The sequence below is a fragment of the Canis aureus genome, chromosome 6 (genome assembly GCF_053574225.1).
Source record: "Canis aureus isolate CA01 chromosome 6, VMU_Caureus_v.1.0, whole genome shotgun sequence".
NCBI classification, from domain to species: Eukaryota; Metazoa; Chordata; class Mammalia; order Carnivora; family Canidae; genus Canis; species Canis aureus.
The window spans coordinates 14,822,232-14,850,060 of record NC_135616.1 but is presented as its reverse complement, the minus strand read 5'-3'; the positions used below and the strand labels follow the sequence as shown (position 1 = coordinate 14,850,060).

General features: G+C 37.0%; 1 protein-coding gene and 2 long non-coding RNA genes across 3 annotated transcripts in view; 1 reads left to right on the top strand and 2 right to left on the bottom strand.

Annotated features, from left to right (window-relative positions):
• Positions 1 to 390: 390 nt before the first annotated feature.
• LOC144315549 (uncharacterized) lies at positions 391 to 6,625 on the bottom strand. Its single transcript, XR_013381259.1, has 2 exons — positions 4,038 to 6,625; positions 391 to 2,544 (listed from the first exon to the last, which is right to left on the bottom strand). It is a non-coding gene; the product is annotated as an uncharacterized LOC144315549 (long non-coding RNA).
• Positions 4,279 to 4,973, top strand: LOC144315546 (uncharacterized). Its single transcript, XR_013381252.1, has 2 exons — positions 4,279 to 4,503; positions 4,721 to 4,973. It is a non-coding gene; the product is annotated as an uncharacterized LOC144315546 (long non-coding RNA).
• A 6,151-nt stretch (positions 6,626 to 12,776) lies between the features above and the next one.
• MIB1 (MIB E3 ubiquitin protein ligase 1) overlaps positions 12,777 to 27,829 on the bottom strand; it is a 137,018-nt gene continuing 121,965 nt past the window's right edge. Inside the window, exons 19-21 of the mRNA XM_077900234.1 lie at positions 24,319 to 24,432; positions 22,920 to 23,020; positions 12,777 to 19,249 (exon numbers count right to left, since the gene is read on the bottom strand). Coding sequence (XP_077756360.1) covers positions 19,109 to 19,249; positions 22,920 to 23,020; positions 24,319 to 24,432 — 356 coding nt within the window. The 3' untranslated portion in view covers positions 12,777 to 19,108. The remainder of the gene's footprint in view (positions 19,250 to 22,919; positions 23,021 to 24,318; positions 24,433 to 27,829) is intronic.

Genomic DNA, 27,829 nt, shown 5'->3' with positions numbered 1-27,829 from the left:
TTTCCTGTTTCTACAGTTAGAAGGAATTCTAGAAAAAACAAAAGATACATTTTATTTTTTTATAAATATTTTTATTTATTTGTTCATGAGAGACACACAGAGAGAGGCAGAGACATAGGCAGAGGGAGAAGCAGGCTCCCTGCAGGGATCCTGATGTGGGACTCAATCCCATGACCCCGGGATCACCACCTAAGCCGAAGGCAGACACTCAACCACTAAGCCACCCAGGTGCCCAGCTAAAATACATTTACAATTGTTTTTAATTTATTCAGTGAAGACTATGGCAAGCACATATTTTGAAATAAAACAATATTTCTTGGGCTAATAAAAATCAAGATGAAAAAAGAAATTAATATTAGAACACTGTTTTTGGTCTTTTTGCACTTCTCATTTTCTTGTATAATTCACATATGAAGAAGAACAATTTCTTTTCTTTTCTTTTTTTTTTTTTTTTTGAGAGAGAGAGTGCGGAGGAAGAGGGACAAAAGGAGAGGGAGAGAGAGAATCTTAAGCAGGCTCCATGCCCAGCACAGAGCCTGATGTGGAGCTCAACCCCACGACCCTGAGATCACGACCTGAGCCGAAATCAAGAGTCAGCCACTTAACCGACTGAGCCACCCAGGCGTCCTGAGGAAGAAGTTTTTTACCTTCTCTTCTGAGCAAAGCTGTCTTGCCTGCCCCTTACAAATCTTTCCAGGAATATTGATTGTCCACTTGAGATTGGGATTTCTGATTTGTGACGATAGGTTCTGGCAGCAGGTTTTGGGAAGAGGTATCTCCATACCATATGGTGAAACCCTAGTGCTTCATATAGCCAAATATGTTATTGTGTTGCTGTCATCGGAACAGATGCCCATGAATCACTCAAGAGAATGGGGTCCCACATATTTTTAAAAGGATCTAACTGGAGTCAGTTTTGCCAAAAGAAGTCAGTAAATATAGAGCAAATGTGGCTCCTTGCCCCTTAAAAATCATCAGGTACCTTGCAAGGCTCAAGATACATCGATGGAGTATACGGTTCATCTTCTGATTTTGGACAAGAAGTTTGGTTAAGAAAAGTAAAAAGTAACACTGAGCTGTCGGGAAATCGCCTTGCAGGGGGCTGAATTTCCTCCCGCGTCAAAAGAAGGGGGAAGGCAGATGACCTCAAAGGCCTCTTCAGTACAAGAATTCTCAGGCTGCCAGCAGGGTTTTCCCTACTTGGCCTTTTTCCCAGCAATAAAGTTATTAGAAGATTAGGAGGGGAGAAGGGCGAGTGAAATGAGAGGTCAGCATGGTTTGGAGAAAATGATTCGCTTTACTCAGTATCTTGTCCCCACACCGAGCCCAGCGTCGCTCCCAGGAGTCGCTTTGAGGAAACAGAAGCAAGGCTGGCATGAGCCTTTCTGGGTGTGGGTCTGCAGCATTTTGACCAACTGGTAACTATTTTCCCTTCTTCGTCACTACTTAAGTTCCTAAGAAAATAATTCCTTTGACTAAAAAATAAATTATAATAGGTATCTCCCACACTGTTGTGGGATTAAACGCGATATTCATATTTGCTAAACCCGTAATAGGGTGATTGGCTATAGGAAATGATAAATATTGCTTAGCCTTTGGGTTGCATTAGTGACTGACAACTCCTTTTTTGTATATTCTCTTTAATTTATGAAGCAATTTCACTTAACCGAATCTTTCAACGCATATTTAATGAGTGCTTGCTATGATGTGCCAGACACTTTTCTGAACGCTAAGAATCCAATGGTGACTGGGAGAGTCAAAGGCCCTACCCTCAGAATTCATGTTCTAGTTGGGGGAGAAAAGTAATAAACAAGAAAATATGATAGGGTAGGGGACGAGGGTAGGTAAGGATGGGGATCTGTTATACAATATAGGGTCATCTGGAAAGGCCTCTCTAGTCAGGAGACAATTGAACAGACACCTAAAAGAAGTGGGGGAGAGGGGGTGAGCCTTGTGAATATTAATGAGAAGGGCATTCTAGAGGGAGGGAACAGCAAATGCTAAAGGCCCTGGGGTAGAAAGGTGTTCGGAACGTTCAAAAAAGAGAAAGGAGCCCATGTGCCGCAGCCAGGGGACAGGAATGGAATTAGTGATGAGAAGGAGGATGCATTAGGCCTGGAGCATGGAAGAATTGTTGTTGTTATTGTTGTTGTTGTTTTGTTGGAGTGCGATGCAAAGCTTTTGGAGGGTCCTAATCACAGTCACTAATGCAACCTGAAGGCTAAGTAACATTTATCATTTCCTATAGCCAATCACCCTATTATGGGTTTAGCAAATATGAGTATCATGTTTAATCCCACAACAGTGTGGGAGATACCTATTATTATTTATTTTTTAGTCAGACATTTAGTCTGATTTACACATTAGAAAGCTCACTTTAGCAGTAATGTGAAGAATAGGCTGAAAGGGGACAGCAAGCAGCAGAGGCCAGACAGGTAAGACTATTGTCATAATCCGACAAGAGGGCGTGGCTTTGTCCAGGTAGCAGGAGAAGCAGGAAGAAGCAGTCAGATTCAATTTTCAAGGTACAGCCAACAGGATTTGCTGACAGGTTGGAGTTAAGGAAAGAGAAAAGGAAAAAAAAATCAATCAAAAGACGATGAACACTGAGTTTTTGGATCTGGCAATAGGAAGGTAGAGTTGCCTTTTATCGAGATGGCAAAGACATTAACTCATAACTTCCCTGTCAGGCAGATACCATGAATATTCCCATTTTACAGATGCGGAAGATGAGACACAGAGAGATTACCCAGATAAAGGGATCCTTATTCATTTAAGACATAGATAAGGACCCAGCAAATGGCAAAGCCTCATAAGCTCAGATCTTAAATTGGGGTTAGTAGAGTAAAAGATTTTAAGTTTCATAAAAATCAGATAATGCTACTCTATTTCTGAAAGTTACTTGTTGGTGTTAGATGCCCACCCAGTGCCAGGAGAGAAGATAACTTTCTGGAAGTCTTGGCACTTCCAGCTCTCTGGACAGGACTACTCTTCAATCATGGAAAAGGAATAGGAATAAACAGAGCTCCTTCCTAGAAATACCAAACCTGCTACTGAATCCCCACACAAGTTCCATCATTAGGCTAAGAGAGAAGAAAGTTTAGAAGCTCCATAGCTTGGGATAGGGGTAAATTTAGACAGTGCAGGGATTTATCTGGACAAGGACATCTACAGGGACAGAATTTTTTTTAATTGTAGTTGCTGTACAATATATTACTTTCAGGTGTACAACACAGTGATTCAATATTTATATATACTAAAATATCACCCCAAGTCTAGTTACCATGTGTCACCATACAAAGTTATTACAGTGTTATTGAATAATATTCCCTATGCTGTACTTTTCATGCCCACAATTTATTTATTTTAGAACTAAAAGTTTGTACCTCTTAATCCCCTTCGCCTGTCTATCCCTTTTACTCCTCTCTCCTCTGGCAACCACCAGTTTGTTCTCTGTATTTTTTAGTCTGTTTTTGTTTTGTTTTATTTTTTCATTTGTTTCAGCTTTTTGGATTCCACATGTAAGTGAAATCATATGGTATATGTCTTTCTCTGTCCTACTTCACTTAGCATAATACCCCCTAGTTTCATCCATGTTTTCCAAATGGCAAGGTCTCATTCTCTTTTTACAGCTAAGTAATATTCCTTGTATATATGTACCACATCTTCTTTATCCATTCATCTGTCAATGGACACTTGGGTTGCTTTTATATCTTGGCTCTTGTAAGTAATGCTGCAATGAACATGGGAGTGAGCATCCTTTCAAATTGGTGTTTTCATTTTCTTCTGATCAATATTCCAAAGGTATGTTTGATATATTTATCAGAAGATTGCTAGATCCTATAGTAGGTCTATTTTTTTTTTAAAGATCTTATTTGTGTATTTGAGAGAGAGAGAGAGAAAGAGTGCACACACAAATGGGGTAGGAGGGGCAGAGGGAGAGGGAGACGCAGGCTCTCCACTGAGCAGGGAGCCAGATGCAGGGCTCCATCCTAGAACCCCGAGATCACGACCTGAGTCAAAAGTAGACACTTAACTGTGTGGTCCCTGTAGGTCTATTTTTAATTTTTAGAGGAATCTCCATACTGTTCTCCATAGTGGCTGCACCAATTTACGGGACAGGATTTGGGAGACAGAGAAGAGAACCTGCACAGAGAAAACTGAATTCCAGCAATCACCCAGAATCCTTGCATATATAAATTCCACAGCTTTTTGATGTCATGCATTCTGTGAACACTCCATGTCCAGAGGAGGAGAGAGAGGCCAGGGGTAGGGGTGGGGGATCTTGACTAAGGGCTCCCACAGCCTGTGAGGGCAGTGCCAGCACTGAACCCAGGTCAGGGGGAGACTTGAATCTGCTTTTCCTACTTTTCTCTATTGCCTCCCAGACAGAAACAGGAGAAGTGAAGGGCAGAAGTGCCAACATGTAGCATGACCACCTGCATCATGGGGTTCTGAGTTGGGTCCGAGTCCCAGTGCCCTCACACCTGGCTACCTCACAAAGTAAGACATTGGGGATGGGAGTGGGGGGTCAGTAGCTAGATTTGGACTACCATCTTGTCAAAAGTCAAATTTTCTAACTAGTTTACTGGAGAAGAAAAGTTGCTTCAAATATTGAGCTGCAGAGTATCTAAGAGCCCATTAGCAAAGTCATGGGGGGTGGGGGTGGGGCTCCATTTGAATTCTTCAGAAGATAACTCTACCTTCTCCACCCACTTAGGGAGTCTCCGGGCCAGCTCAGGGGAAGCTGCCAAGAGATTTGGTCCTCAGAAAGGAGACAGAACTGCATCAATCAAATTAGTATTTATTCAGTGCTGACGTGCCCAGAGCTGTGATAGGCCAGCAAGAAACCCTGGTCCCTGTCACCAATTTGTTTATAATCTCACTAAACAGAGATGGACTCACATAAAATGCTTTGTAAGCAATCCACTAAGATTTAACTGAAGGCCAGCCCAGAATGGGTACTTAACAAATATTTGTTGCGGGAATTGTTTGTGAAAATGTGTAGGAGTTCAGAGAGGAGAGAGCCGTGGGCCTTGGGGCTGCTGGGAAGGCTTCGTGGCTCAGGGTCGGAATGTGGGATGTGTGCTGGATAGAGAAGGTTGTAAGCCAAGGGAAAAGTATGAACAAAGCTTTTATCACTATTGAGTCTTGGGAAAAGTGGATAATTGACACACGAAGGCTGTATAATCTTAAGTCCCAGTTGCACACTCACTTCTGTTGTGCTATGGATGCCCCCGGTCCTTCTTACTGATACAAAGACCCATGCTCCCAGCCACTCGAAAATGCACTTTGTCCAAAGCAGAGGTGGCAATATTAGGAGGTGTAGAGGAACCCTGTGACTTGCCTGACTAGCACCGGAGGGATCCTGTCACGGAATGAAGGTGTTCTTGCCGGCGGTGGGCTTCGATCGTTTCTCTGCTGTGTGCTGCGACCAGTCTGGCTGGGGCGTGGCTGAGTTCGCTAAGGATATGTACAGAGGGATATACCTTAAAACCAAAGAAGCTTACGCTGCAGGGCTCTCACTACACCGGCCCCGTCCAACGCCTGGGAAGAGTCCAACAGTGTGTTCATTCGGTCAGGGTGTTTGTAAAATAGGCAAATATGTATTTTTGCTGCAATCAGGTAAGATTGCTTTCTGTTGCCATTTCTGCTTTTTTCACTTCTCTGTGTCAGGTGGCCATGGGGTAGCCACTCCATTTTTGAGATGACATAGATGAGGATATATTAAAGACACATTTACTTGGCATTTAGTTGGATACGTTGATGGGGCTTGCAGTTATCTCTGCGTATACTTAAGTTATCACAAAGCTATCCTAGCATAGACATGGCTTCCAGGAACATTCCCATCTCTCTTGCTCCTGGTGTTGTGGTGTAAAGGAGCAGGGCCAAGGCGGTATCGCAATAGGCTTGTGTCTCGTGGTGCCCGGCACTTGCAGGACACTGGGTGTACACCAGAAAATGGCCTGAAACGAATGCAGCCAGCAACTAGCTTGTGACAAATTCCTCCAGTCGTCACACAGAAATGGAAAGCCAAAGATTGGGTTCTCATTAACAATAGTCAAAATGGACATTCTCTTCTGTCAAGATGTGAGGGGAGAGCATTAGATGTATCAGGCAGTTCTGTTAGGAAATATGCTTTTCACCCTAAATTTGGAGATGTTTGTGGTCTTTTTTCTAATTACGATTTGTTGTGATTTATTCTCTCATTCTAACTAAAACCTTACTTTCATGTCTACATTTTTATTTATAACTCTCATTGTTTTTCTAAAGAGGGTGTCCTAAATTATAGGAGCTCCCAGTCTCTACAAGATCTTGAGCCACTTCTTCAATGTCTGTATTAGCTTATACACCTGAAAATTTCTCTTGCAGAACCATGGAAGACACAGATTCCTGTTTCTCTGGCAGAGAGGCAGGATGTTACAATGACTACAGGCAGAGACACAGGCCAGACTGCCAGGGTTCAAATGCCACATAAAGCATAAACCACAGTGCTTTCGAAGGCACTTATGAAGTGTTAAACATATTATTGCTTTAGACATGTCATCTCTTGTTCTAAATACTTATTCAGATACTAGAATTACAAGATATAGAATTTTTAAAAATACTTCGTAATCATATTTTATAATTAGTATATATTTTAGCAATTAAAAATTTTTTTTATTTTAGCAATTTTTAACCAAAACATCACTAAACTAATAGTAGAGAATTGAGCTTTTGTGCTCACTGCATTTGTTTCACACCTGGTAGCATGAGGATAGAGTTCAGGTGTCAAGCAAACTCAATATGGAAAAAGAAGCATGATAGAGAAGAGACTATATGAAGGTCAGAGTCCCTTCAGTAATGGAATGATCCTTACTGTCCGGCTGCTAACCCCAGGAGTGGTTTAACCAGGAAGGAATGGGTCTTTAATTCACTAAGAGGATTTTACTGACCTCTTGTGGGAGAGAGAGGTTGGTGCATCTGATGGAGACCCCGGTTTGGGGAACTTGTTTTCCTACAATTCTTCAGGGGAAAATTCAAGGAGTAGAAAGGTGAAGTAAGTTACTAACTGCCCAGGTTCTTCCCATTCAACTTGAAATTCTCATTTCCAGTTCCTTCTCACATCAGTTTTTTTTTTTTTTTCTGACACACTTCAGAGCTTTCATCAAATGCAGGAGGTATTGCTGTCAGAAATATGGCCCTTTGGTTGTTTAAAAAAAGGAAGGTAGGAAGAAAGGAAGGAAAGGAGGGAGGAAGGAAAGATAAAAAGAAAACCAATTTTGGATCCTAACACAGCTACTACCTAAATTAAAGAGTGTGAGCAATGTTTTTAATCTTTCTGAGCTCCCCATCCTCATAGGTAAAATGAAACTCATAGTGCTAGTGATTGAATCAGATGTGTATCAAGTGCCTGTGCATGCACACAGTAGGCGATAAATGAATGTTTGTTGCTATCATTAAACAGAATGATGTCATATTTACTCATTACCTTGATGCTTGTAGACAGTTCCTTCACACTCCTGCATAGAACATGTTTTTAAGGGGTGCCTGGTAGTTCAGTGGGTTAAGCTTCTGCCTTCAGCTCAGGTCATGGTCCCAGGGTCTTGGGATTGGCCTTGCATGGAGCTCTCCGCTCACTGGGGAGAATGCTTCTCCTCACTCTGCCTTCTGCTCTGCCTACCTGTGTACTCTCTGGCAAATAAATAAATAGCATCTTTAAAAAAACATATTTTTAAAAAGAAAAAATGGCATCTTCTCTTCCAAGAACAATTCTCTTAGTTGAAGCCAGGTTTGACACAGTCTCTGACAATACACAGATAAAAAACACTTTTTATCCAGGATGCTTTGTTTCCCCTGTGCAAGCAAAATTCTCCAGGAGGGATGGGGTTGGAGGGGCACAGAGAACCCCACCACCCTCCTCCCCAGGGGAGCCAGCAGGACAGTCCTGGGCTCTGGTGTGTGTCTTCATTTCTCTTCCCATAGAAATGCGGAAGATCCCACTCAGGAGTAAGTGCTCTTTGTTATAACTGGAAGGAAACAATCCTTATTTTCTCAACCTGCAGTTTGAGGTTCCTAATGTTTTAGAATAAGCTCTTAAAAAAGAAGAAGAAGAAGAAGCCCTTAGCATTTTTCGGGGGATGGGTTCTCCCAAGCCTGGGGGTAACAAGATAGAGAGAAGGGGCTTTAAATAAGCGCATAAGCTGACTTGCTTTTGCCCTACAGAAGGTACCGAGGGCTGGGCAATACCTCTTCACTCTTCTGTCCCTTTTTTCCCTAGAGGACAGGAGATGGGGGCTAACGGATAACAGGAACAATTAAACTGGAGAGACTGGGCTAGAGGGAACCAACCAGCCTGGCTTCGAATAATTTGGCCAGACCCCTGGAATGATTCTCATAACTTTTCAGGCAACCTTGACCTTCCAACTCATCAAGCAGGGTAGCCCAGAATCATGACTTTATAGACCACCATCCCACCAAAGTGCCTAAGTTCTGAAATAATAACCTCCCCTACTTTCCCTTTGTGTCTCTCTACAGAGCAATAGGGGGAAAAAGTTCTATAAAATATTATTAAAATGTGAGAGATTAGGTGGAGCCTTCATGCATAGTCAGCACATTTGTGTTTTATTTTTTAAAAGATTTTACTTATGAGAGAGAGAGCACACACACAAGCAGAGGAGGGGCAGAAGGAGAGGGAGAAACAGACACCCCACTGAGCAGGGAGCCCACCAAGGGGCTCAATCCAAGGACCCTGGGATCATGACCCAAGCTGAAGGCAGCCACTTAACCAATTGAGCCATCTAGGCACCCCGGCATATTTGTGTTTTAAAAAAGAAATGGGGTATCAATATATTCATGTGTGTATTTCCTAATATTAAGATAAAAATAATGGAGAATAAGCCATATTATTTATATGGGGAATGGAGGGCTGATGGGACAGGGATGGAAGGCTGACTTCTTTGAATATATTTTCATATAACTCACTTTGGAACAAGGTACACATTTTACATCATTTAAAATGAAATTCAATAAATGAATATTCATTCATTAGAAGCAATTCTAATATCCAAAAGCAAAAGTAAACCTGTATACCCACTTGGGAGCATAACTACACATAAAGAGTTATTTTAGGAGACTTAAAACACAGTAATTTGACTAAATATCCCCAGTGAGATATACTCTAATATAACTACAAAAAAATTTTTTTAATGTTTTCAGAAACTATTGTTGTTACCATTGTCTTTGTGTAACAAAGAAAACACATTTTCTCATGATTGACTAGAGATATAGATATAAGATCAGTGAGCTTAAATAGCCAGTAGTCTTGAATTTGAATTCGAAACTTCAGCTTGAACTCATCACGTATATTTTCTCAAAAATGTTCCTGGGGCGCCTGGATAGCTCAGTCAGTTGAGTGCCTGACTCTTGATTTCACCTCATGATCTCAGGGTGGTGAGAGACCGCCACAGCAGGCTCCACAATCAGCGGGACGTCTGCTTGACATTTTCTCTCTCCATCTCCCTCTGCACCTCCCGCTACTCACTCTGTCTCTGAACAAATCTTAAAATCCTAGCCCTTTCCATTGAAAAGGCCAAGAAACAATGCTTTTTGCCAATATCACAGTGCCTTGATTACTCTTGAAGTCGAGTGTTTGTCCTAGGACTTTGTTCTTCCTCAGTATAGTGTTGGCTCTTCTGGGTCTTTTGTCTTTCCATATAAGCTTCAGGATCAGTTTATAGCAAGGTCACAAGATATAAAGTTAATATACAAAAGTTAACTGCTTCTGTATGTATGAACAATGAAAAATTAAACACAGTATCATTTACATTAGCACCAAAACCTCTAAAATCTTTGGGTATAAATATAAGAAAATATGTACAAGAACTATATGAAGAAAAGTATAAAACTCTCAGGAGAGAAAAAATCTAAATAGAGAAATATTCGTTCATAAAGACTCAATATTGTTAAGATTTCACTTCATCCCAACTGATCTTAAGTCTCAATCAAAATTCTAGCAAATTATTTTATGGGTATCAACACTCATTAGTTCCACAAGTTTTGTCAATTCTTTGGAAATTTCTACATAAACAATCATGTCATCTGCAAATATAGTTTCAATTTTTCCTTTCCAATCTGCATACCTTTTATTTCCTTATTCTTGCCTTCGCCAGGACTTTAGTACAACACTGACCAGGAGTGGTAAAGAGTGGAAATCCTTGCTTCATTCCCAACTTTTTTTTTTTTTTCGTGAGAGACATTAGGCAGAGAGAGAAGCAGGATTACGACCAGAGCCGAAGACAGAAGCTTTACCACTGAGCCACATAGGTGCCCCCTCATTCCCAACTTTAAGGGGAAAGCATCTAATTTCTCACCATTACATTTGATGTCGGCCGTAGGATTTTTATAGAAGTTCTTCATCAAATTTTCTTCTATTTTGAGAATTTTCATCATTAATAATAAGTTTTCCTTTGTATCACAAATGGGGATTTTGTCCAATGGTTTTTCTCATTCTATTGATTTGGTCATAATTTTTTTCTTTAGTATGTTGAAGTGACGGATTACATTAATTTTTGAATGCTGAACCAAATCAGTATATCTGGAATAAATCCCACTTGGTATACTGGTGTATAATTCTTTTTATTTATATATTACTGGATTCAATTTGCTAACATTTTATTGCAAATTTTTAAATATATGTTCATGAGAGATATTGGCCTAGAGTTTTCCCTTCTTGTAATGTCTTTGTCTGATTTGATAGTTAATTAAGGAAATGTTGCCTTCTACTTCCTGGAAGAGACTGTAGAGTTCGTATAATTTCTCTCCTCAACGTTTGTGCTAAAATTCACCAGTGAATCCATCTGGGCCTGCTGCTTTTGGTTTTGAAAGGCAATTAATTAATTATTCAATTTTTTTTTTTAAGATTTTATTTATTCGTGAGAGACATGGGGGGTGGGGGGCAGAGACATGGGCAGAGGGAGAAGCAGGCTCCATGCAGGGAGCCTGATGTGGGACTCCATCCCGGGTCTCCAGGATCAGGCCCTTGGGGCTGAAGGTGGCGCTAAACCGCTGAGTCACCCGGGCTGCCCTGATTAAATTTCTTTTTTATTATTTTTTAATAATAAACTTATTTTTTGTTGGTGTTCAATTTGCCAATATACAGAATAACACCCAGTGCTCATCCCGTCAAGTGCCCCCCTCAGTGCCCGTCACCCATTCACCCCCACCCCCCACCCTCCTTCCCCTTCCACCACCCCTAGGTTCCTTTCCCAGAGTTAGGAGTCTATGTTTTGTCTCCCTTTCTGATCAATTTCTTTAATAGATACAGGTATATTCAGATTATTTCACCTTGTGTGTTTTGGTATATTTTGTCTTTTAAGGAATTGGTCAATTTCATCTAAGTTATCAAGTTTGTGGGCTAGAGTTGTTTACTGTCCTGTTAATATCCATGAGTCTAGTAATTTGAGTCTTCTTTTTTTGTTAGATAACCTGCCTAGAGGTTTATCAATTTTATTGATCTTTTCAAAGAATCAGCTTTTGGTTTCTTTGATTTTTCTGTTGAACTCCTGTCTTCAATTTCACTGATTTTTGCTGTTTTTTATTATTTCTTTTCTTCTGGTTACTTTGGATTTAGTTTACTCTTCTTTTTCTAGTTTCCTAAGGTGGAAGCTTAGATTAACCATTTATAATTCTTTTCCTAATGTTTCTATTCAATGTTATAAATTGCCTTCTGAGCTGCTTTCATTGCATCCCACAAATTTTGACAAGTTGTATTTTCAAAACATTTTCATTATTTAGTTCAAAACATTTTTATAATTTCTCTTGAGACTTCTTTGACCCATGTTATTTGGAAATGTGTTGTTCGAACTCCAAGAATTTTGGGGTTTTCTGACTAGCTTTCTGTCAGATCTCTGGCCTCCAGAACCATAAGATCATAAACTTCTGTTGTTTTAAGCCACTACATTCCTGGTAATTTTTATAGCTGCAATAGGAAACCACTACAATACTCTTGTGCTATACATACATACTGAGAGCATATAATCTCTTTGAACCTCAGTCTTTCTTCCGTATGGCTTGGCCATGGTCAGGGTTCTCTGATTTGGTTGCTTCCCTAGTTCCCTGTTAAATCAGGGTTAGTTAGCATCACCCGTAAAAGCGTTTTCCAATCTGTAGGTCAATGTTCCACTTAAGATGTTACTTGGTGTTCTGTAGAAAGGAAGAAGAGAGACAGGAAGGGAGGGTAATACTCTTAAATGAAAAGTAAAGAATATTTATTTGACTCGAAAAATCAGCCTTTCAGAAAGCTGCCATATCTGAGAATGCAAGAACCTGATATAAAGAGGAACCTAAAGCATGAACACATTACATTTGATTAGAGCATTAGTGCAAAGGCAGCGTTACCTAACAGTTTCATTGCTATGTCACCTATTCAGTGATCAATGGGCTCTGTTCTGGATCTGTCCTATCCTTTCATAATATTGCCCTTATAAGGTTTATTTCTGTGTGTTTAACAAAATGAGTTTACCAACTAGTTTTGTTTTAAAGGGGGAAAAAAAAAAAACTATTTGTCAAATGATCATTATTCAGCAATTACCTGAAATAATTTTTGGTGTCCTACTTTAATCCATGCTTTCATTCTATCTTATAAACTATCACTACTCTGTAATGCACCATTTAAAAGTTTTCACTGTCCGTAAATTTGGGAAATGCTACACTGTAAGACTAACAAATAATTTGAACTTCTGTGAAGGATGAATAAAAAATATGAATCAGATTTTGATAAAAAATATAAATCAGACTTTCTGAAATGTCTTTATTTTAAAAACCTACACAGTTTCAATTTAATAAAAAATATTGCCATGAAACATCTAATTATACAGCAACAGAAATACAGTTAGAGGTTATCAAAAAATAAATTCACAATTTTAAAGTTGGAATACATACGCTTTTTTCAAATAAACAATTAAAATATTTTGTTTCAGATGGTTTTCCTTCTTAAACATTCCAGATACACATACTGAATCTTTTGAACTAGAACCAGACAACCTCTCAATGAGAAATAATTGCTTCTATTAACTTGAAAAAAATAACTCCAAACCATTCAATTACTGATTTAGTCACAAAACACTAAAAAAGCCAAAGAAATCATTGCTTTAAAATGTTTATCTTTTGAAAATGAAATCTACATCTGAATTATGAAGAGGAATAAACTTTATATAGAAAAATTGAGTCTTCCTAACTGGTTGACTGATTTTCTATCAAATTTATCCTATGGAGACTACTTTCACAATATCCTGAAAGACTGTGTTAAAATATGAAAAGGTTCTTTGGCCCTTTAGATAGAGGTACCTTAAATGTAAACAACTGTAATGACAGCCTTCTAGATGTGGGCACCTATGTCTTATGTTGAGTTGAAGATGTATGTCCTTGTTTTTCAAACACATGGTAATTTCCTTTCCAATAATAGGTTTGATATACTGAGATATGTTTTCAATACCTTAAAAATCAAAATTCATATGAATACTTTCAAAAGATCAGAGAAAAGCACTATATAATATTACAGTGTAAGTTTTATTAATGGTAAATGTTTGCACTTATTTTTAAAAGCTTAGCTCTTGCTAAGTGTTTTTTAACAAAAGCTAAATAAGCAAGAATCATTTGCCATACAGAAACTATATTCACGAGCAAGACTTTAATCAAGTGGGAGCTAAAAAACACTGGAAAAAATACAAAGCAAAACATTCCTATGTGTCATTTAAACTGCTTTCTATCACACTGAATATACTGTATTTAGGATGACAAGCATACTGAAATTAACAGAACAATTTTGTGGATTCAGGCTAAGTAAGACTAGCATTAAGAAGAACATGCAATCCATGATTTCCTTAAAAAAAATATTTTTAAACCAAATCACTTAATAAAAGATCTTTTGTTCATGAGGGGAAGACAATCTGTGTTTACCAAACAGACTCTCCTTTCATATTAAAATAGCAAACTGTATGAACCCTAGCTCTTCTTCCCAGATGCTACCTATACATGACTTTGCATAATGACTTATAGAATTACTTTTCTGGTAACAGTGTCATGGCCATAAATATCAGTTTAAAAAAAAAACAAATATCAAGTGCAAATCTAGAAAACTTCCTTTAAAGAATTACCCAAACCCAGCACACATGCAGTATTGCTATTAACACAAGCTAAGCAATACATCTTATAAACGTGTGTGTGATGATGCACCCACACTAAAGACAGTCTTCTAAAAAGTTTTAGTAGTGTTGCCAAGTTAATAATTCTTTCAAGGCACTGAAGAATTATGTAGATGGATTTTCCAAAATATAATTAACAATTGCTTAAACTGTTACAAAGCCCTGAGTCAGAACTTCCAATAGCTTCCTGAAATTATAGATTTCAGACAAAATGGCCTGTTTATTTTATAGAAAATTACATGACCATTTTGCATTTTGGAGGAAAGAAGTCACGTTTATGAAACAAAGTCATGTAGACTGTACAGGAAAAGCAAAAATATTCAGCAATATTACCTTTCTTACACATTTTGTAGATGTCAGTCATAACCTGTAGTTATGGATTTACACGCAAAATTGATGTGGCAAGTCACCCTTCCTGTACCTACTGCTTAAATCCTCAACAACATAAAAATTCCAAATTGAACCTTGGGTTCTCATCTCTTCCTTAGTCACAAAAAAGAATAAAAGCTGGAAAAGTAATACTCTGACAGAAAAGGAGGTAGAAAATGCCAATGTAGCAACTTATGATTTTAATTCATCAGCTCCACTAACTCGTTCATATTTTCACACTCTAGTTTCATCCTCTACTAACCATTTATTAGTAAACTGAGTCTCAATCTAAAGGGTTTTCCCCCTCACTATAGCAAAGCAATGTACACGAGACAGCATTAAATAGTTTTTCCTCAAATTTAATGTTTTAAAGAAGTACAACTGTGATTATTAATACTGCTATAGTTTTTTATATATGTGTGTATATATAAATGTTAAAGTTCCAAGGCTATTATATAATTATCAAGTAATATCAGTAAGCATTCCTATCATAATATTCAAGCAAATAAAATTAGGTTGTGTTTTTGAGAGGAAAAAAATATTTTGAGACTGTTTCAAGGAGACTTAAAGACAACTGACATTTTCAACAAGGCACACAGTCTGTGAAAATCTATTACCTTCCCAATTCACTACAAATTTAAAACTAATTCTAATGTTTAAAATGTGTTCCCCCTTCCTCTGGCTCTAAACGAAGTAACAAACCCTTCCAATTAACAGACATTTAATACCAACTCAAATTATGATTTATAACAGCTGGGAGGAAGGGAATAAATTCTGTCATCCCCCAAATCTTAGGAACTTAAGGTTGACCATGACTTTAAATCTTGCAAACACAATTAAGATAATTCAAGTTGTTTCTTGATTTACATTTAATGAAAACTCTATTCAACTGGGGGGAGGAGAGTTAATGGGTATGGAGTTTTAATTCTGCAAGGTGAGGAAGTTCTAGATAGCTGTTGAACAACATGAATATACTTAACACTATTGACCTATATACTTAAAGATAGTGAAGATGGTAAATTTCATGTTGCATCTCTACCACAATAAAAAAATACAAAAAATTCTATTCCAAAATCTCAATTTTTACACAAACTATTTTACTATATCATTTTAGACACTCTGACAGGATAGGTGCTTTTCCTTTGGACTTTTTTAAAGCCAGACATATTAAACCATATAGTTTACAAAGCAACTGTCAATTAAATGACATTAAAAACTGGTTGAAAGACCTGTTTTATTATTCAATCAAGTATATTCTCTCTGCTTACTGCTTTGATGAAATCTACATGATTTTCTCAAATCCCTTTTTTCTCTAAATTCAAACACTGACAGCAACTCCTTACTCTCTATCCTACCCCATCACTAAGTCTCTTAGTTTGTAAGTGTAAATAATTCCTAGCCGAAAAGGGTTCAATTCAAAATTTATAACAAACAAGAACATGACCCAGCAAGCTTTGAAATTCGAATTGGACAAATCTTAAGCAGCATGCATTTCATTTCAATATGCTAAAATGCTCTTACAGGCTAAAGCCATCAAAGATACAAATTTAAGAATGGTATTTTCAACGTCATTAATTAATTATATGTCTCAGTAACCAGCTGGTCAATTTGCAATGTATAAAATTACAAACATCTTGTCCAATTATGATTTGGCCAGCTAAGCTAAACATTTGTCTAATATACTATTCTTACACTAATACAAAATGATCTCTTGAAAAGCCTTTTTGCTCCCAACAAAATTAAATACATATATAGTATAAGCAGTATGAATGTTAAACTATGTGAACAAAAACGATTAGAATAGCACCATCTGGTTAAGTTGTGTATGTGTTTCAGGCAACAAAGCTGATAGTCTTAGAGTAGAGGAGAAAATGTGGTAGGACTGAAGGGGCAAAGAGGGAATCCAAATGCTACTTAATGACAACTCTTCTGAAACATTGGGAAGAAATGTTATCAGTACCTTTGGATCCCTTCTTGACTACAGATTTCTTCAAATGTACAACTGCTGCACTAGAGATTCTGTGTGTGCTAAGATCCTGATCATTTTTCAATGTTGTGTATCTAGCCTCTGAGGCCCAATAAATACTTTTTCGAACAAATGAATGCTATGTTTTTTTTTTGTTTTTTGTTTTTTTTTTAATGAGTCTAGGAAAAGTAAAAGCTCTTCTGAGGCACATGATAATGAGCTGATGAGAAGGAAACATACCTAACTGGGAAAGTGCTGCTGAGAGACATATAAGAGGTAGCATTTTCATAGTTAGAAGAAAGTCACTTAACTCAGTTCTTATCTTAATCTCACTCAAAAACACAAAATAAATTTAAAATAATTTTTCAGATGCTTGAAACACAAATAGAGAGACATCTATTCATTAAACAAATTTCAAAGTGGTACAAATATAGAAAATTCACAAGTACACAGCATTGTAATCATAGTGACCTTATGATTTTTTGTAATAGTTTATGTTATTGTATTTTTAATGTCGAAGATACAAACTAGTCTGGAAAAGGAAATTACCTTTTAGGGATGTAAGTTTAAGCACTGCAAGCTCCTAAGACAAAAAGGACTTAAGTAAAGTAGAGCTCTAGACCGTAAAATTCACTTGATGGCTGAACCATGCATGAGTCAGCCAGGTGTTCCCTCCTCTCCAACTGATCTAGTGGAAAAGAGATGGGCCGCCTATGGCATGGAAGAAAAAAAAAAAATCCTGACTTTTGCTATTTTCAAATCTAAAAGAAAATAGTCTGTTTCTTTAAGTGAACATCATGTCAGATGTTCTATCTTTCTGTAACTTTAAAATATGGCTTAAAAAATAGCCTCCGTGGCCCTTTATTAGATAACTGAATCCATATAAGTTTTCAAATTTAAAATTTATAAAAATTTTACTGTTCTAAATTCTAAGTTATTCAGCTAAACACAGATATGGAAGTACCAAGACTACAAAATCAGTCAGCAAAAGCTCACCACTGTTTTCATCAGGACTTGCAAAGGCAGCAGTCATTAAATTGCCAGGAATATTCTTAAATTGAGTTGTTGTAAAAAAACAAAACAAAACAAAACCAACCAAACAAAAAAAGAAAAAAAAAAAAAAAAAGAAAGAACCAGAATCAAAGAACGGAAAAAAACACAAGATAGCTACATCCTTACGAATAAGCTTATACATAGTATATAGTAGACACCACTGTAAACAGGTGATATTTTTATAATCTAGCAGCAATGACCCCAAAACACTTATTTATATGTAGATTCATCCTAGATAAAGTAAGACTACTCATTCAGAGAGAAAAGATCAGATGCTCTAGAATCGGTTTGAGTTAAAAAAAACAACAAACTACAGATAATCAGACATATTTTTGTTAATGTCCTGGTCAATCTAAAGTAAGTATTTATTATTAGGTTACTTACTATGTCTTGGATACTACTGGCAATTTAACTAACATCCTCAATATGTAGGTATAAGGAGAGTGTTTTCTTTACAAGCCTTAGCAACTGAAAGAAAACAGAAGTAGGGCTTATGATGAAGGTAGAACCAGTAACACTGTCAGAATGAACAGATAAGGACAAGAAAAAGATTGCTGCCTTGGGACAATGCATTATCCTTCTCAGATCACTGTGGGTACTATTCAGTACATGAGAGAAGTTACATGGAACCTCAGAGACCCAAATAGGGCAACATTATTTCACTGGTCAGATCAAGCCTGGATAAGGAACCACAGGGAAAACTGAGGTATACTTTTCACAGACTTTTTTTTAAAGGCTGGGAAACAGAACAGTGTATAAATTAATATATATGAAAGGCAACTTTTAATGGTCAGTTAATAGGTACTCGTTTACTGGCCACTTCCCCCCACCTTAGTTCCCCAGTATGACTGCTTATTTTTCCTTTTCATGTCAATCATCTTGAAACTGGCAATTTGATTCAAGTTAAACAATTTTCCTTTTAAGTCTAGAAATGAGGCTAAATGCAAAGTCACTACTCTCATTTCATGCTTTCATTCAAAGAATTCAGAATCAATCATTTGCAGAACTTTTTTCTTAAAAAGATAATCCTCTCTTCAATATTAACCATGTAAAACCTGTATTATAATTTGTCACTTGATACATGTGACCTAATGGTTTGCCTTGCCCCATTCATTTGATGTATGACTGCTTTGAGTACCTATGTCAACCCACTGTGTAAAATCATGATTATTGAAGGATAGCTGATCATAAGGAACTACATTTGTTGAGGCCTAACAAATTTATAAACTAGAAGAAAAAATGCAACAAAAAACAAAAAACAGGAGATCCTTAAAGGATTTTTCCCTTAGAAGTGACAAGTAAATTGCCTATGAATTACATGGATTTGATGTTTCAAATTAAAAGAACCAAAAACAAAAAACACAACTTCAAACACTGTTTTATAGAGGTTTTTTGTTCTGGCACATTTACAGTCTAATTACACTCTAGAAAAAAAACTATGGTATTAAAAATCAATTCAATAGACCCTCCAACTAGCTTAATAGATTACTAAGAGCTCGTGACCAAATACTTCAGCTATGAAAACACACTGAGGTTCTTAATACAAAAGAATCCTTCGTTCAATAGCCTTGCGACAAATAGGACATTCACTCATTCGGTCTCCGCAGAGCTGGCATGTTCCATGGCCACATAGGAAAATCATATTCTTCAGCCGATCCAAACACACAGGGCACATGGTCTGGAATGTGAGATAACAAAGTAATAAATGCTGAAACATTTCATATTTTGAAACTGTAACATGTAACAACTTTGTAACATTTTCTTTTGTTGTTTCAATCTTTTGTCAGTCTAAAGTATAAAAACAAATTTTTTTAATTAAAAAATTTTAAATAGTTACAATGTCATCCCTATAAAATAGAAATATTGGTTGTACTGTCAGGACTATATCAAAGGCACTACAAATAAATACTATATAAAACAAAAAATGCCAATGCCAAAATCTACTAGGAAATGGATAAAAACAGCCACTTGCAGCCTAAGTCAGATTCCCCAACTCTGGGTACTATGCTATTCTTGTATGAAACTATGACCGTATTATCAGGACTACTGGAGAGAGAGGGAGCAATGTAGAGATGTCCGTAAAACCACAGGACATACACTATGATAGGATCTCAGCCCTATTGTCACTCCTACTTTAAAAACAAGGAAACTGGGACGCCTGGGTGGCTCCACGGCTGGGCACCTGCTTTCAGTTCAGGTCGTGATCCCAGGATCCAGGATTGAGTCCTGCATGGGGCTCCCTGCAAGGAGTGTGTTTCTCCCTCTGCCTATGTCTCTGCCTCTCTCTCTCAGTCTGTGTCTCTCATGAATAAATAAATCTTAAAAACAACAAAACAACAACAAAAAACACGAAACTGAGACTTCATGGGGCTAATAAACCCTTCCCCACAGCAGGCCACAATGTGAACTGGGGTCCTATGCCTCAGGGCTCTCACTCCAAAACATGCTTCACTGGATAATTTTCAATGTAGAACCCCCTTATGTTAAAAACCATAAGTCTTGGTTACATATTAATAAATGTAACCTCATGAACTCAGAATAATTACTAGAATGTTAGGTATACTTTTGTAAAAACACCCTAGGAAAGCTCATATATTCATTCACAAAAGAACATTTTATGCTTTATAAAAATATTTTACCTTAATATATCACAATACTTTGTTCTAAATTATACTTTTCCCCAAATAACACAGAAATGAAATAATTAAAAAAGGAGGTCTAGATTAATAAACTAGGCCTAAAGCCTACAAGAAAATGTAATGATCAACTTCAACAAAACCAGAGATCACTGTGGTGGGCAGGGGGAAAGAACTGTAATCTTTATTGTTAACCCCAGCCTTCTAGTGTATGTGCTGCTGAAGCGAGCACAAACCCCAGCCTTCTAAAGTAAATTTTCACACTTATCTAAAAGTTTGAGAAACAAAGCTGTAGAAAATTACATATTTTTTTATTTTAAAAAAGCCAAATGAAGCACTGGGTGTTATGCTATTATGTTGGCATACTGAACTCCAATAAAAAATACATACAAAATAAGTAAATAAATAAATATTCTGGGGGGGGAAAAAAGCCAAACGTGCCTTCTAGTGCCATTTAAATAGTTTCTTTTGCATTAAATTTTCACAAGTTATATACAGTTAATTAATAGCTCTTATTTCCAAAAGTAAACACATCTATGCAGCCTAGGTTAAGTTTCTTTGAGATTAATATATACTTATTACTACATGAAATTACACTGGAAAGATTGGAATAGAAATTTTGGAGAGAAATTGAAATAGAAAGATTGGAGATTTAAATTTTAAAAAGGATTATTTAGCTGCTTTGTCTTGGTAACCTTGAAGGATTCCCTGTAAGAAATCCCATCAATCCTCAGAAAATGAATCTTCTTGTGACTGTTTAAATATTTTAGTAATGAAATATGGTCATGAAGATTATTTACAGAAGACACTTCTTTGGAGTGCTAAACTTGGATAAAGGTAGAGCTGAATTTTTCAGGATCCATAGTAAGGCTCAGAAGCTGTCACTGTTCACTTTAAGAACAATTTTAATTCACAATTAGGGGATGAAATGCTTTTTTTGCAGAAGATATATTCAAAAATCAGGGATCCCTGCGTGGTGCAGCGGTTTAGCGCCTGCCTTTGGCCCAAGGCGCAATCCTGGAGACCCGGGATCGAATCCCACATCGGGCTCCCAGTGCATGGAGCCTGCTTCTCCCTCTGCCTGTGTCTCTGCCTCTCTTTCTCTCTCTGTGTGTGACTATCATAAATAAATAAAAATTTAAAAATTTTTTTAAAAAAATCAGTTTTACCTTCCAATAAGTGTCTTAGTGAAAAAGAAATGAGTTTCTAAGGAGCTTCAAGATTTTTGAAATGTTCTAATTTTATATTAGAATGAGCTAAATATGTTCCTATTTTTATGTTCCTACATAAGAACTGGAAAATCCATGTTTATCTTTACTTATTCATTACACAGTAAGTTTTACTGGTGCGAGATTTCAAAAGAAAACCTAGCTCAGTCACAGAGTTGTCATCTTTTCATATGAGTGTTTAAATTCCTAGTAAATATACATGTCTAATTCTAAATTACTGTATCTACCCATATTACTTATATCACAAGGGTCATTAGTTATCCTGACTCATTATTATGTCACTTTCTTATAAATTCAGTACGAGGACAAGAGAGATGATTAACAACTGTATGGCAACACTGATGTGATACCCAAACTAAAGAAATAATACCCTGTGCTTCTCAATTCTTTGGATCTGCTTTAATTGCTGGGACTAATGGTAAAGTGGGGACGGGGAGGCGGGGGACAGACTTTCTTACTATATATGTAAAAAGTTTTAACTAACTTCTTTATTTTACTGTTGCTGCTATTAAATATTGAGTAGATAAAAGAGTACATCTGTTGGCATGTATAAGTATGAAGAACAAGTTTAAAGGATACAATGCTACCCTTTCTTTTGAAGCCTCTCCATACATCCTCAAATCTTTTCCATCTACCCCTCACTGATACCCACTATTCTAAATATTGCATTCTTCTTTCCTTTGCTTTTCTTTATGGGGTGGTGTGTGTGTGTGTGTGTGTGTGTGAGAGAGAGAGAGAGAGAGAGAGAGAGAATATATTTTCCTTTCTACTGAAGTATCACGTCTATACAGAAATGTGCACAAATCATAAACGTACAGCTTGATAACAGTTCACAAACTGATCAGATGTATGTAATCGGCACTTTATGTACCTCTCTATTGATTGAACACATCTGTACATTTTTTTTTACAAGTTTGCATCCCAAAACAATATCTTACTTACTTATACTATTATAATGACAAACTTTTCCAAAGTATTTTTAGTAATTTATATTCCCATCAGCAGTGTGTGAGTTATGCCTGCCTGCTATGTATTCTAACACTTTGTATTCTAACACTTTGTATTGACAATTTCTAACGCTGAGTTTTCCATGCTGTCCGGTAGGTGAGAAAAGGCACCTCACTGTAGTTTTAGTTTTCATTTCTTCTTCTTTTTTAATGTAAGTTCTATGCCCAAAGTGGGGCCTGGACTCACGACCCCAAGAGTCCTAACTGCTCTACTGAATGAGTCAGCCAGGTGCCCCAATTTTCATTTCTTGATTACTAATCTGGTTGAATACTTTTCATGTTTATTGGTCACCTGTGCATTTCTTCTTTTAGAAGTGCCTGATTAAATCTTCAAATCATAATACTTTTTGCAAATATTCAAATATATAACTGACATCCTAATATGAACCTCACTTACTACATAAACGTTAGTTTTACAGAAAAATATTAAATCCATTTCTTAGAATCATCATTTACCATAAAGAAATCATTATTACCTGCTCTTTAATGTCCTGTAACTGCTGCTGCAGCTTTTGCACATCAGCATTGACATTGGTATTATCCTTGTCCTTTTGTAACACTGGAATATTTCCACTTGCTATACAATAGGAGTAAAATATTTTAATGTTATGACTTTTTTGACACATCAATGAATTTTTTATTTCTAAAATTATTACTGCTTTATTAAAAACACAAGACTATTAATAAAATCCTCCTTAAAATTTTTTCTCATTCATGGACAATAAGATACATTCACATTATACTCCTTCATTTATAGTCTTCAGAAAGAAATAAATTTGCACATTATTCTCTATTTATATTTAATTCAGCTAGACAACAATCAACATACAGATGTTTGGGTTTTCCGAGGCTCTACTTGGTTCCTTTGGCAAGCTCACAAATACATTTTATGCTTGTTTTCTCTGTTCTCATGTTGTACACAAACCCAAGGATGGAGGCAACACAACATTTTTAAGCCAGTTTTGGCAGCAGTAATTATAAAGTCTGTTAGATGACGTTTATGAGAACACACAAAAACCTAGGCTTCTTCCTTTATGCCCAACCCTCCTTGCTATTGATTGGAGAAGAGGAACTCCATGCAAGGAAAGCTGTGACCATCAGTAGGTCTGCTAAATGGAGGGAAATTTGTTTTTCCAACTTGTTTTTTGTTTTGTTTCCAACTTTTATTACTCTCTAGATTTTTACTTTTTTAACTCTAGTTAATTTGTCCCTGGGATTTTTATTCAACTCTACTGGTGATAAAGACCAAAAGCCCTGAGCAAAAGTGGTTACACTAAAGTTATTCCTCATGTGTACACAGAACAAAGAAATCAAAGATATAACCCAAGCTTGTATCCAGAGCAAAGTTGAAAAATACTTTATACAGCTGTTGTATTAAAATGTTGAAAGTAAATAATTTACTTTTCACCTTTCTACTTCTTGAGTTATACTTCAGTATATGTACAGTTACTCTGTCCCAAATAAACACTATACAGAATACTGACATGCACTAGGTAAAACCTGCTACACAAAGGAATGATGTGTTAATACTTGTGTAACTGAAAAAAAAATTGTAATATGCTGTTCTGCCAAGATATACTAAATTTAATCCTAAAAGAGCATATTTTCTTTAAGCAAGAATACAATGATTTTCTTTATATCATATATGGAAAGTTTCTTAAAAAATAAATGCTTATAGTTCTATGATCATAATGCAAGTTAGAAAAATATAATTTCAAGTTTCCTGTAACAAGAGCAAAACCCCACCCGTTCCTCTGTAGATTCAGGTCACATACCTTGTGCTTTACAAGGCAACAGTGTACTACACGTAAGACAAATGTTCATGGAAGTTCCAAACAGAAGGAAGTAAAAAAAAGCTCAAGAGAATACACTTACAGATGTCATCAGTGGCATCTTCTGAACTTTTCCCTCCACAACACATAATGAAAGGCACTCTTCGTTCAACTACTGCCCGACACTGCACACACTTTTTCATCAGGCTAGCACAGTCTGGAAAATAACAATAGGATACTTCTTATAAGAGACAAAACAAATAAGAGGGTCGCCTTTCTCTGCTCATTTTTGTAACTCAAATTTCACACTGAGATAAACATTAAACAAATTCTATGCATACACGATTCTACCTTTGTAAAATGTTATCAACCTATGAATGTATATTCTCCATAGGCAACCTCTAGAAGAGAGAAGCCCACTGTTACGAAAATAATGTCATTTTCTAATACATTAGAATAAATTGTTAAAGAGATTTTTGTGTTTTCTTAAATAAAATATTTCAAGATCTTAAGGTTGAAAATAAAGGAGGGAGATAATTTTCTTAAGTTTTAAGTAATAAAGAACTATAAAATTGCTCACATTATTTTCTAAACATACTTTCTATTATGAATAGCTTGTCTCTAAAACTCCTAAAATATGTTGAAGAATTCTCTTCCTTCTCTATCAAGTTGATGTAATCTAATAAGGAAATGGTTTAATAATTATTTTTTAATGTAGCAATCAAGAACATATAAAAAAATGTGTCAGAATGGACTTTCTGATATTTATATATCAGAGGAATGCTCTCTCATTCCAAAAAAGAAATACCTAGGTACAATTACAGGTTGTGGATTGTTAATTCTACATCTAAAGTTGCTAATTACTAAATAACATATAGTGCTTCAATATATCCTTTCCCATTAGCATTTACTATAGAAGTATACTCCTTAGTCTATGTACCAAGTGTTTTTATCATTTAAAAAACATGGAAGGATCCCTGGGTGGCGCAGCGGTTTGGCGCCTGCCTTTGGCTCAGGGCGTGATCCTGGAGACCCGGGATCGAATCCCACATCGGGCTCCTGGTGCATGGAGCCTGCTTCTCCCTCTGCCTGTGTCTCTGCCTCTCTCTCTCTCTCTGTGACTATCATAAATAAATAAAAATTAAAAAAATAAATAAATAAATAAAAAACATGGAAAATATAGGACAACCGTGACAGGTATCTAGGGATAATTTATGAACAAACACTAAACTTTAATAAGGCACAAAACCACCGACATGGACAAGATAAGGCATATACTCCTACTAGTGTTTAGGACAGACAAGGAATATGAAGGTTGATCTCATGTCAAGGACTAAACAGAGATGGGTCTGATGCTGGCTTATGCATGATGCACTAGGTAGGAGTAGAAATCTCATTTGAGATTTGTCTTCAATCTGAAGGCAGATTTTTTTCTTAAATTTAAAGGATTAATTTAAATGCCTCAATACATAATCACAATTATCTCAAATTCTTTTAACTATTAAGTTAGGTGGTTATATTTCTTCTATAAAATGTTTCTTCCTAAAAAAAAAAAAAAAAACTGTTTCTTCCTTCTGTCCAAAACAAATACAACCTCTCCTTCCTCTGTCCTGTCAAGGACATTTTATACTCTTCAAGGTTCCAATATTCTGCTTAACATTATTGGGATGGAAGTAATGGACTAAGTGCTTCACTGTACATTCCTAGAAAGAGGGGCATTTTCCACCTCAATTTTATCTTCCCAAGCAAATAAATGTTTAACAATGTGTCTGTACAATGGAGAAAACAATCTACTTCTTACAGTTTTTCTGAAGATCAATGAGGAAACACTAAAAGAGATTAAAATATCTGGTACAAGGGATGCCTGGGTGGCTTAGTTGGTTAAGGGTCTGACTCTTGATTTCGGCTCAGGTGATGATCTCAGGGTGATGAGATCGAGCCCCACACTAGGATCCATGCTGGGTGTGGAGCCTGCTTAAGATTCTCTCTCTCCTTCTGCCCCTCCCTGGACATTCATGCTCTCTTAAAAAAAAAAAAAAATGTCTAGAGGCGCCTGGGTGGCTCAGTCAGTTAAGTATCCGCTTTTATCTCAGGTCATGATCCCAGGGTTCTAGATTGAGACCCACATCGGGCCCTCTGATCAGTGGGGAGCCTTTCTCCCTCCCCTGCTCCACCTGCTTATTCACTTTCTTTCTGTCAAATAAATAAGTAAAATCTTTATTAAAAAATGTCTGGTAAGAGTTCAGAACTTAATAAAAGCTGCTACTCTTGTTACATGTAAATACAAAGACAATGTAAAATCTTTGGGAAACTTCCAGGGAAAGTACTGCAGTAAGGCTTGAAAATATTATCAACTACTCATTATAACCAGCTTTTTAATTCTCTGTAGGTCTCACTCAGGTCCATGACAAGGGCCAGCAAACTATAGCCTACAAACCAAACCCAACCAGGTGCTTGTTTTTGCTAATTTTTTTTTTCAGGAGGCTCCACACCCAAAGTACAGCCCTAGGCACAGGGGCTTGAACTTACAACCCTGAGATCAAGACCTGAGCTGATATTAAGAGTCAGATGCTTACATGATTAACAGACTGAGCCATCCAGGCACCCCTACCCCATGCCTGTTTTGTAAGTAAAGTTTTAATGAAAAGCAGTCCCGCCTTTCATTGACATGTTGTCTACGGTTGTCTTTGCACTGTGACAGCAGAGTTAAATAACAGGAAAGAGTTAAGTGGGGTGCCTAGGTGGCTCAGTGGCTGAACATCTGCCTTTGGCTCAGGGCCTTGGCTCAGGGTGTGATCCCAGAGCCCAGGATGGAGTCCCGCATCAAGCCCCCCACAGAGAGCCTGCTTCTCTCTCTGCCTACGTCTCTGCTTCTCTCTGTGTGTCTCTCATGAATAAAATCTTAAAACAAAAACAAAAACAAAAAAAAGACAAAGAAAGAGGCAAATGTTGAACAGTACATGAATTTGAAAAGAACAAGAGGAGATATAAAAAGCAAAGGCCTAAGAGATATTTTAAAACATTACTTGAACTTTTAATATATTCTCCCAAAGAGACCTATCAGCTCTTCTGACATAAAGATGAAGAAAGGTTAACAAGGCCAGACATTATAGCCCCAAATAGTTGCTATAGGTGATTCAGTAGGAGGGGGAAGTTGCAGAAGAGGCAATATCACGGTGAAGATAAATGAAGATGTGCTACTTTATATGTGAAAAGGGCTAGACTAAAGGTTTCAAAATTCATTTTTGGAAATAAATTTCTATTGTGTATGAGAAGAATCATCTTGTGCTGATTTATATGAAATCAAAATGTGAGTCGGTAGAACAAGGAGAGACATAGGTGACATTATACATATAGTACAGAGGAAGAGACGGAAGGTACTAGAGAGGCCCACCAATGTTTTATATTCATGGGTTATTTTTTTTTTTAATTTTTATTTATTTATGATAGTCACAGAGAGAGAGAGAGAGAGGCAGAGACACAGGCAGAGGGAGAAGCAGGCTCCATGCACCGGGAGCCCGACGTGGGATTCGATCCCGGGTCTCCAGGATCGCGCCCTGGGCCAAAGGCAGGCGCTAAACCACTGCGCCACCCAGGGATCCCATATTCATGGG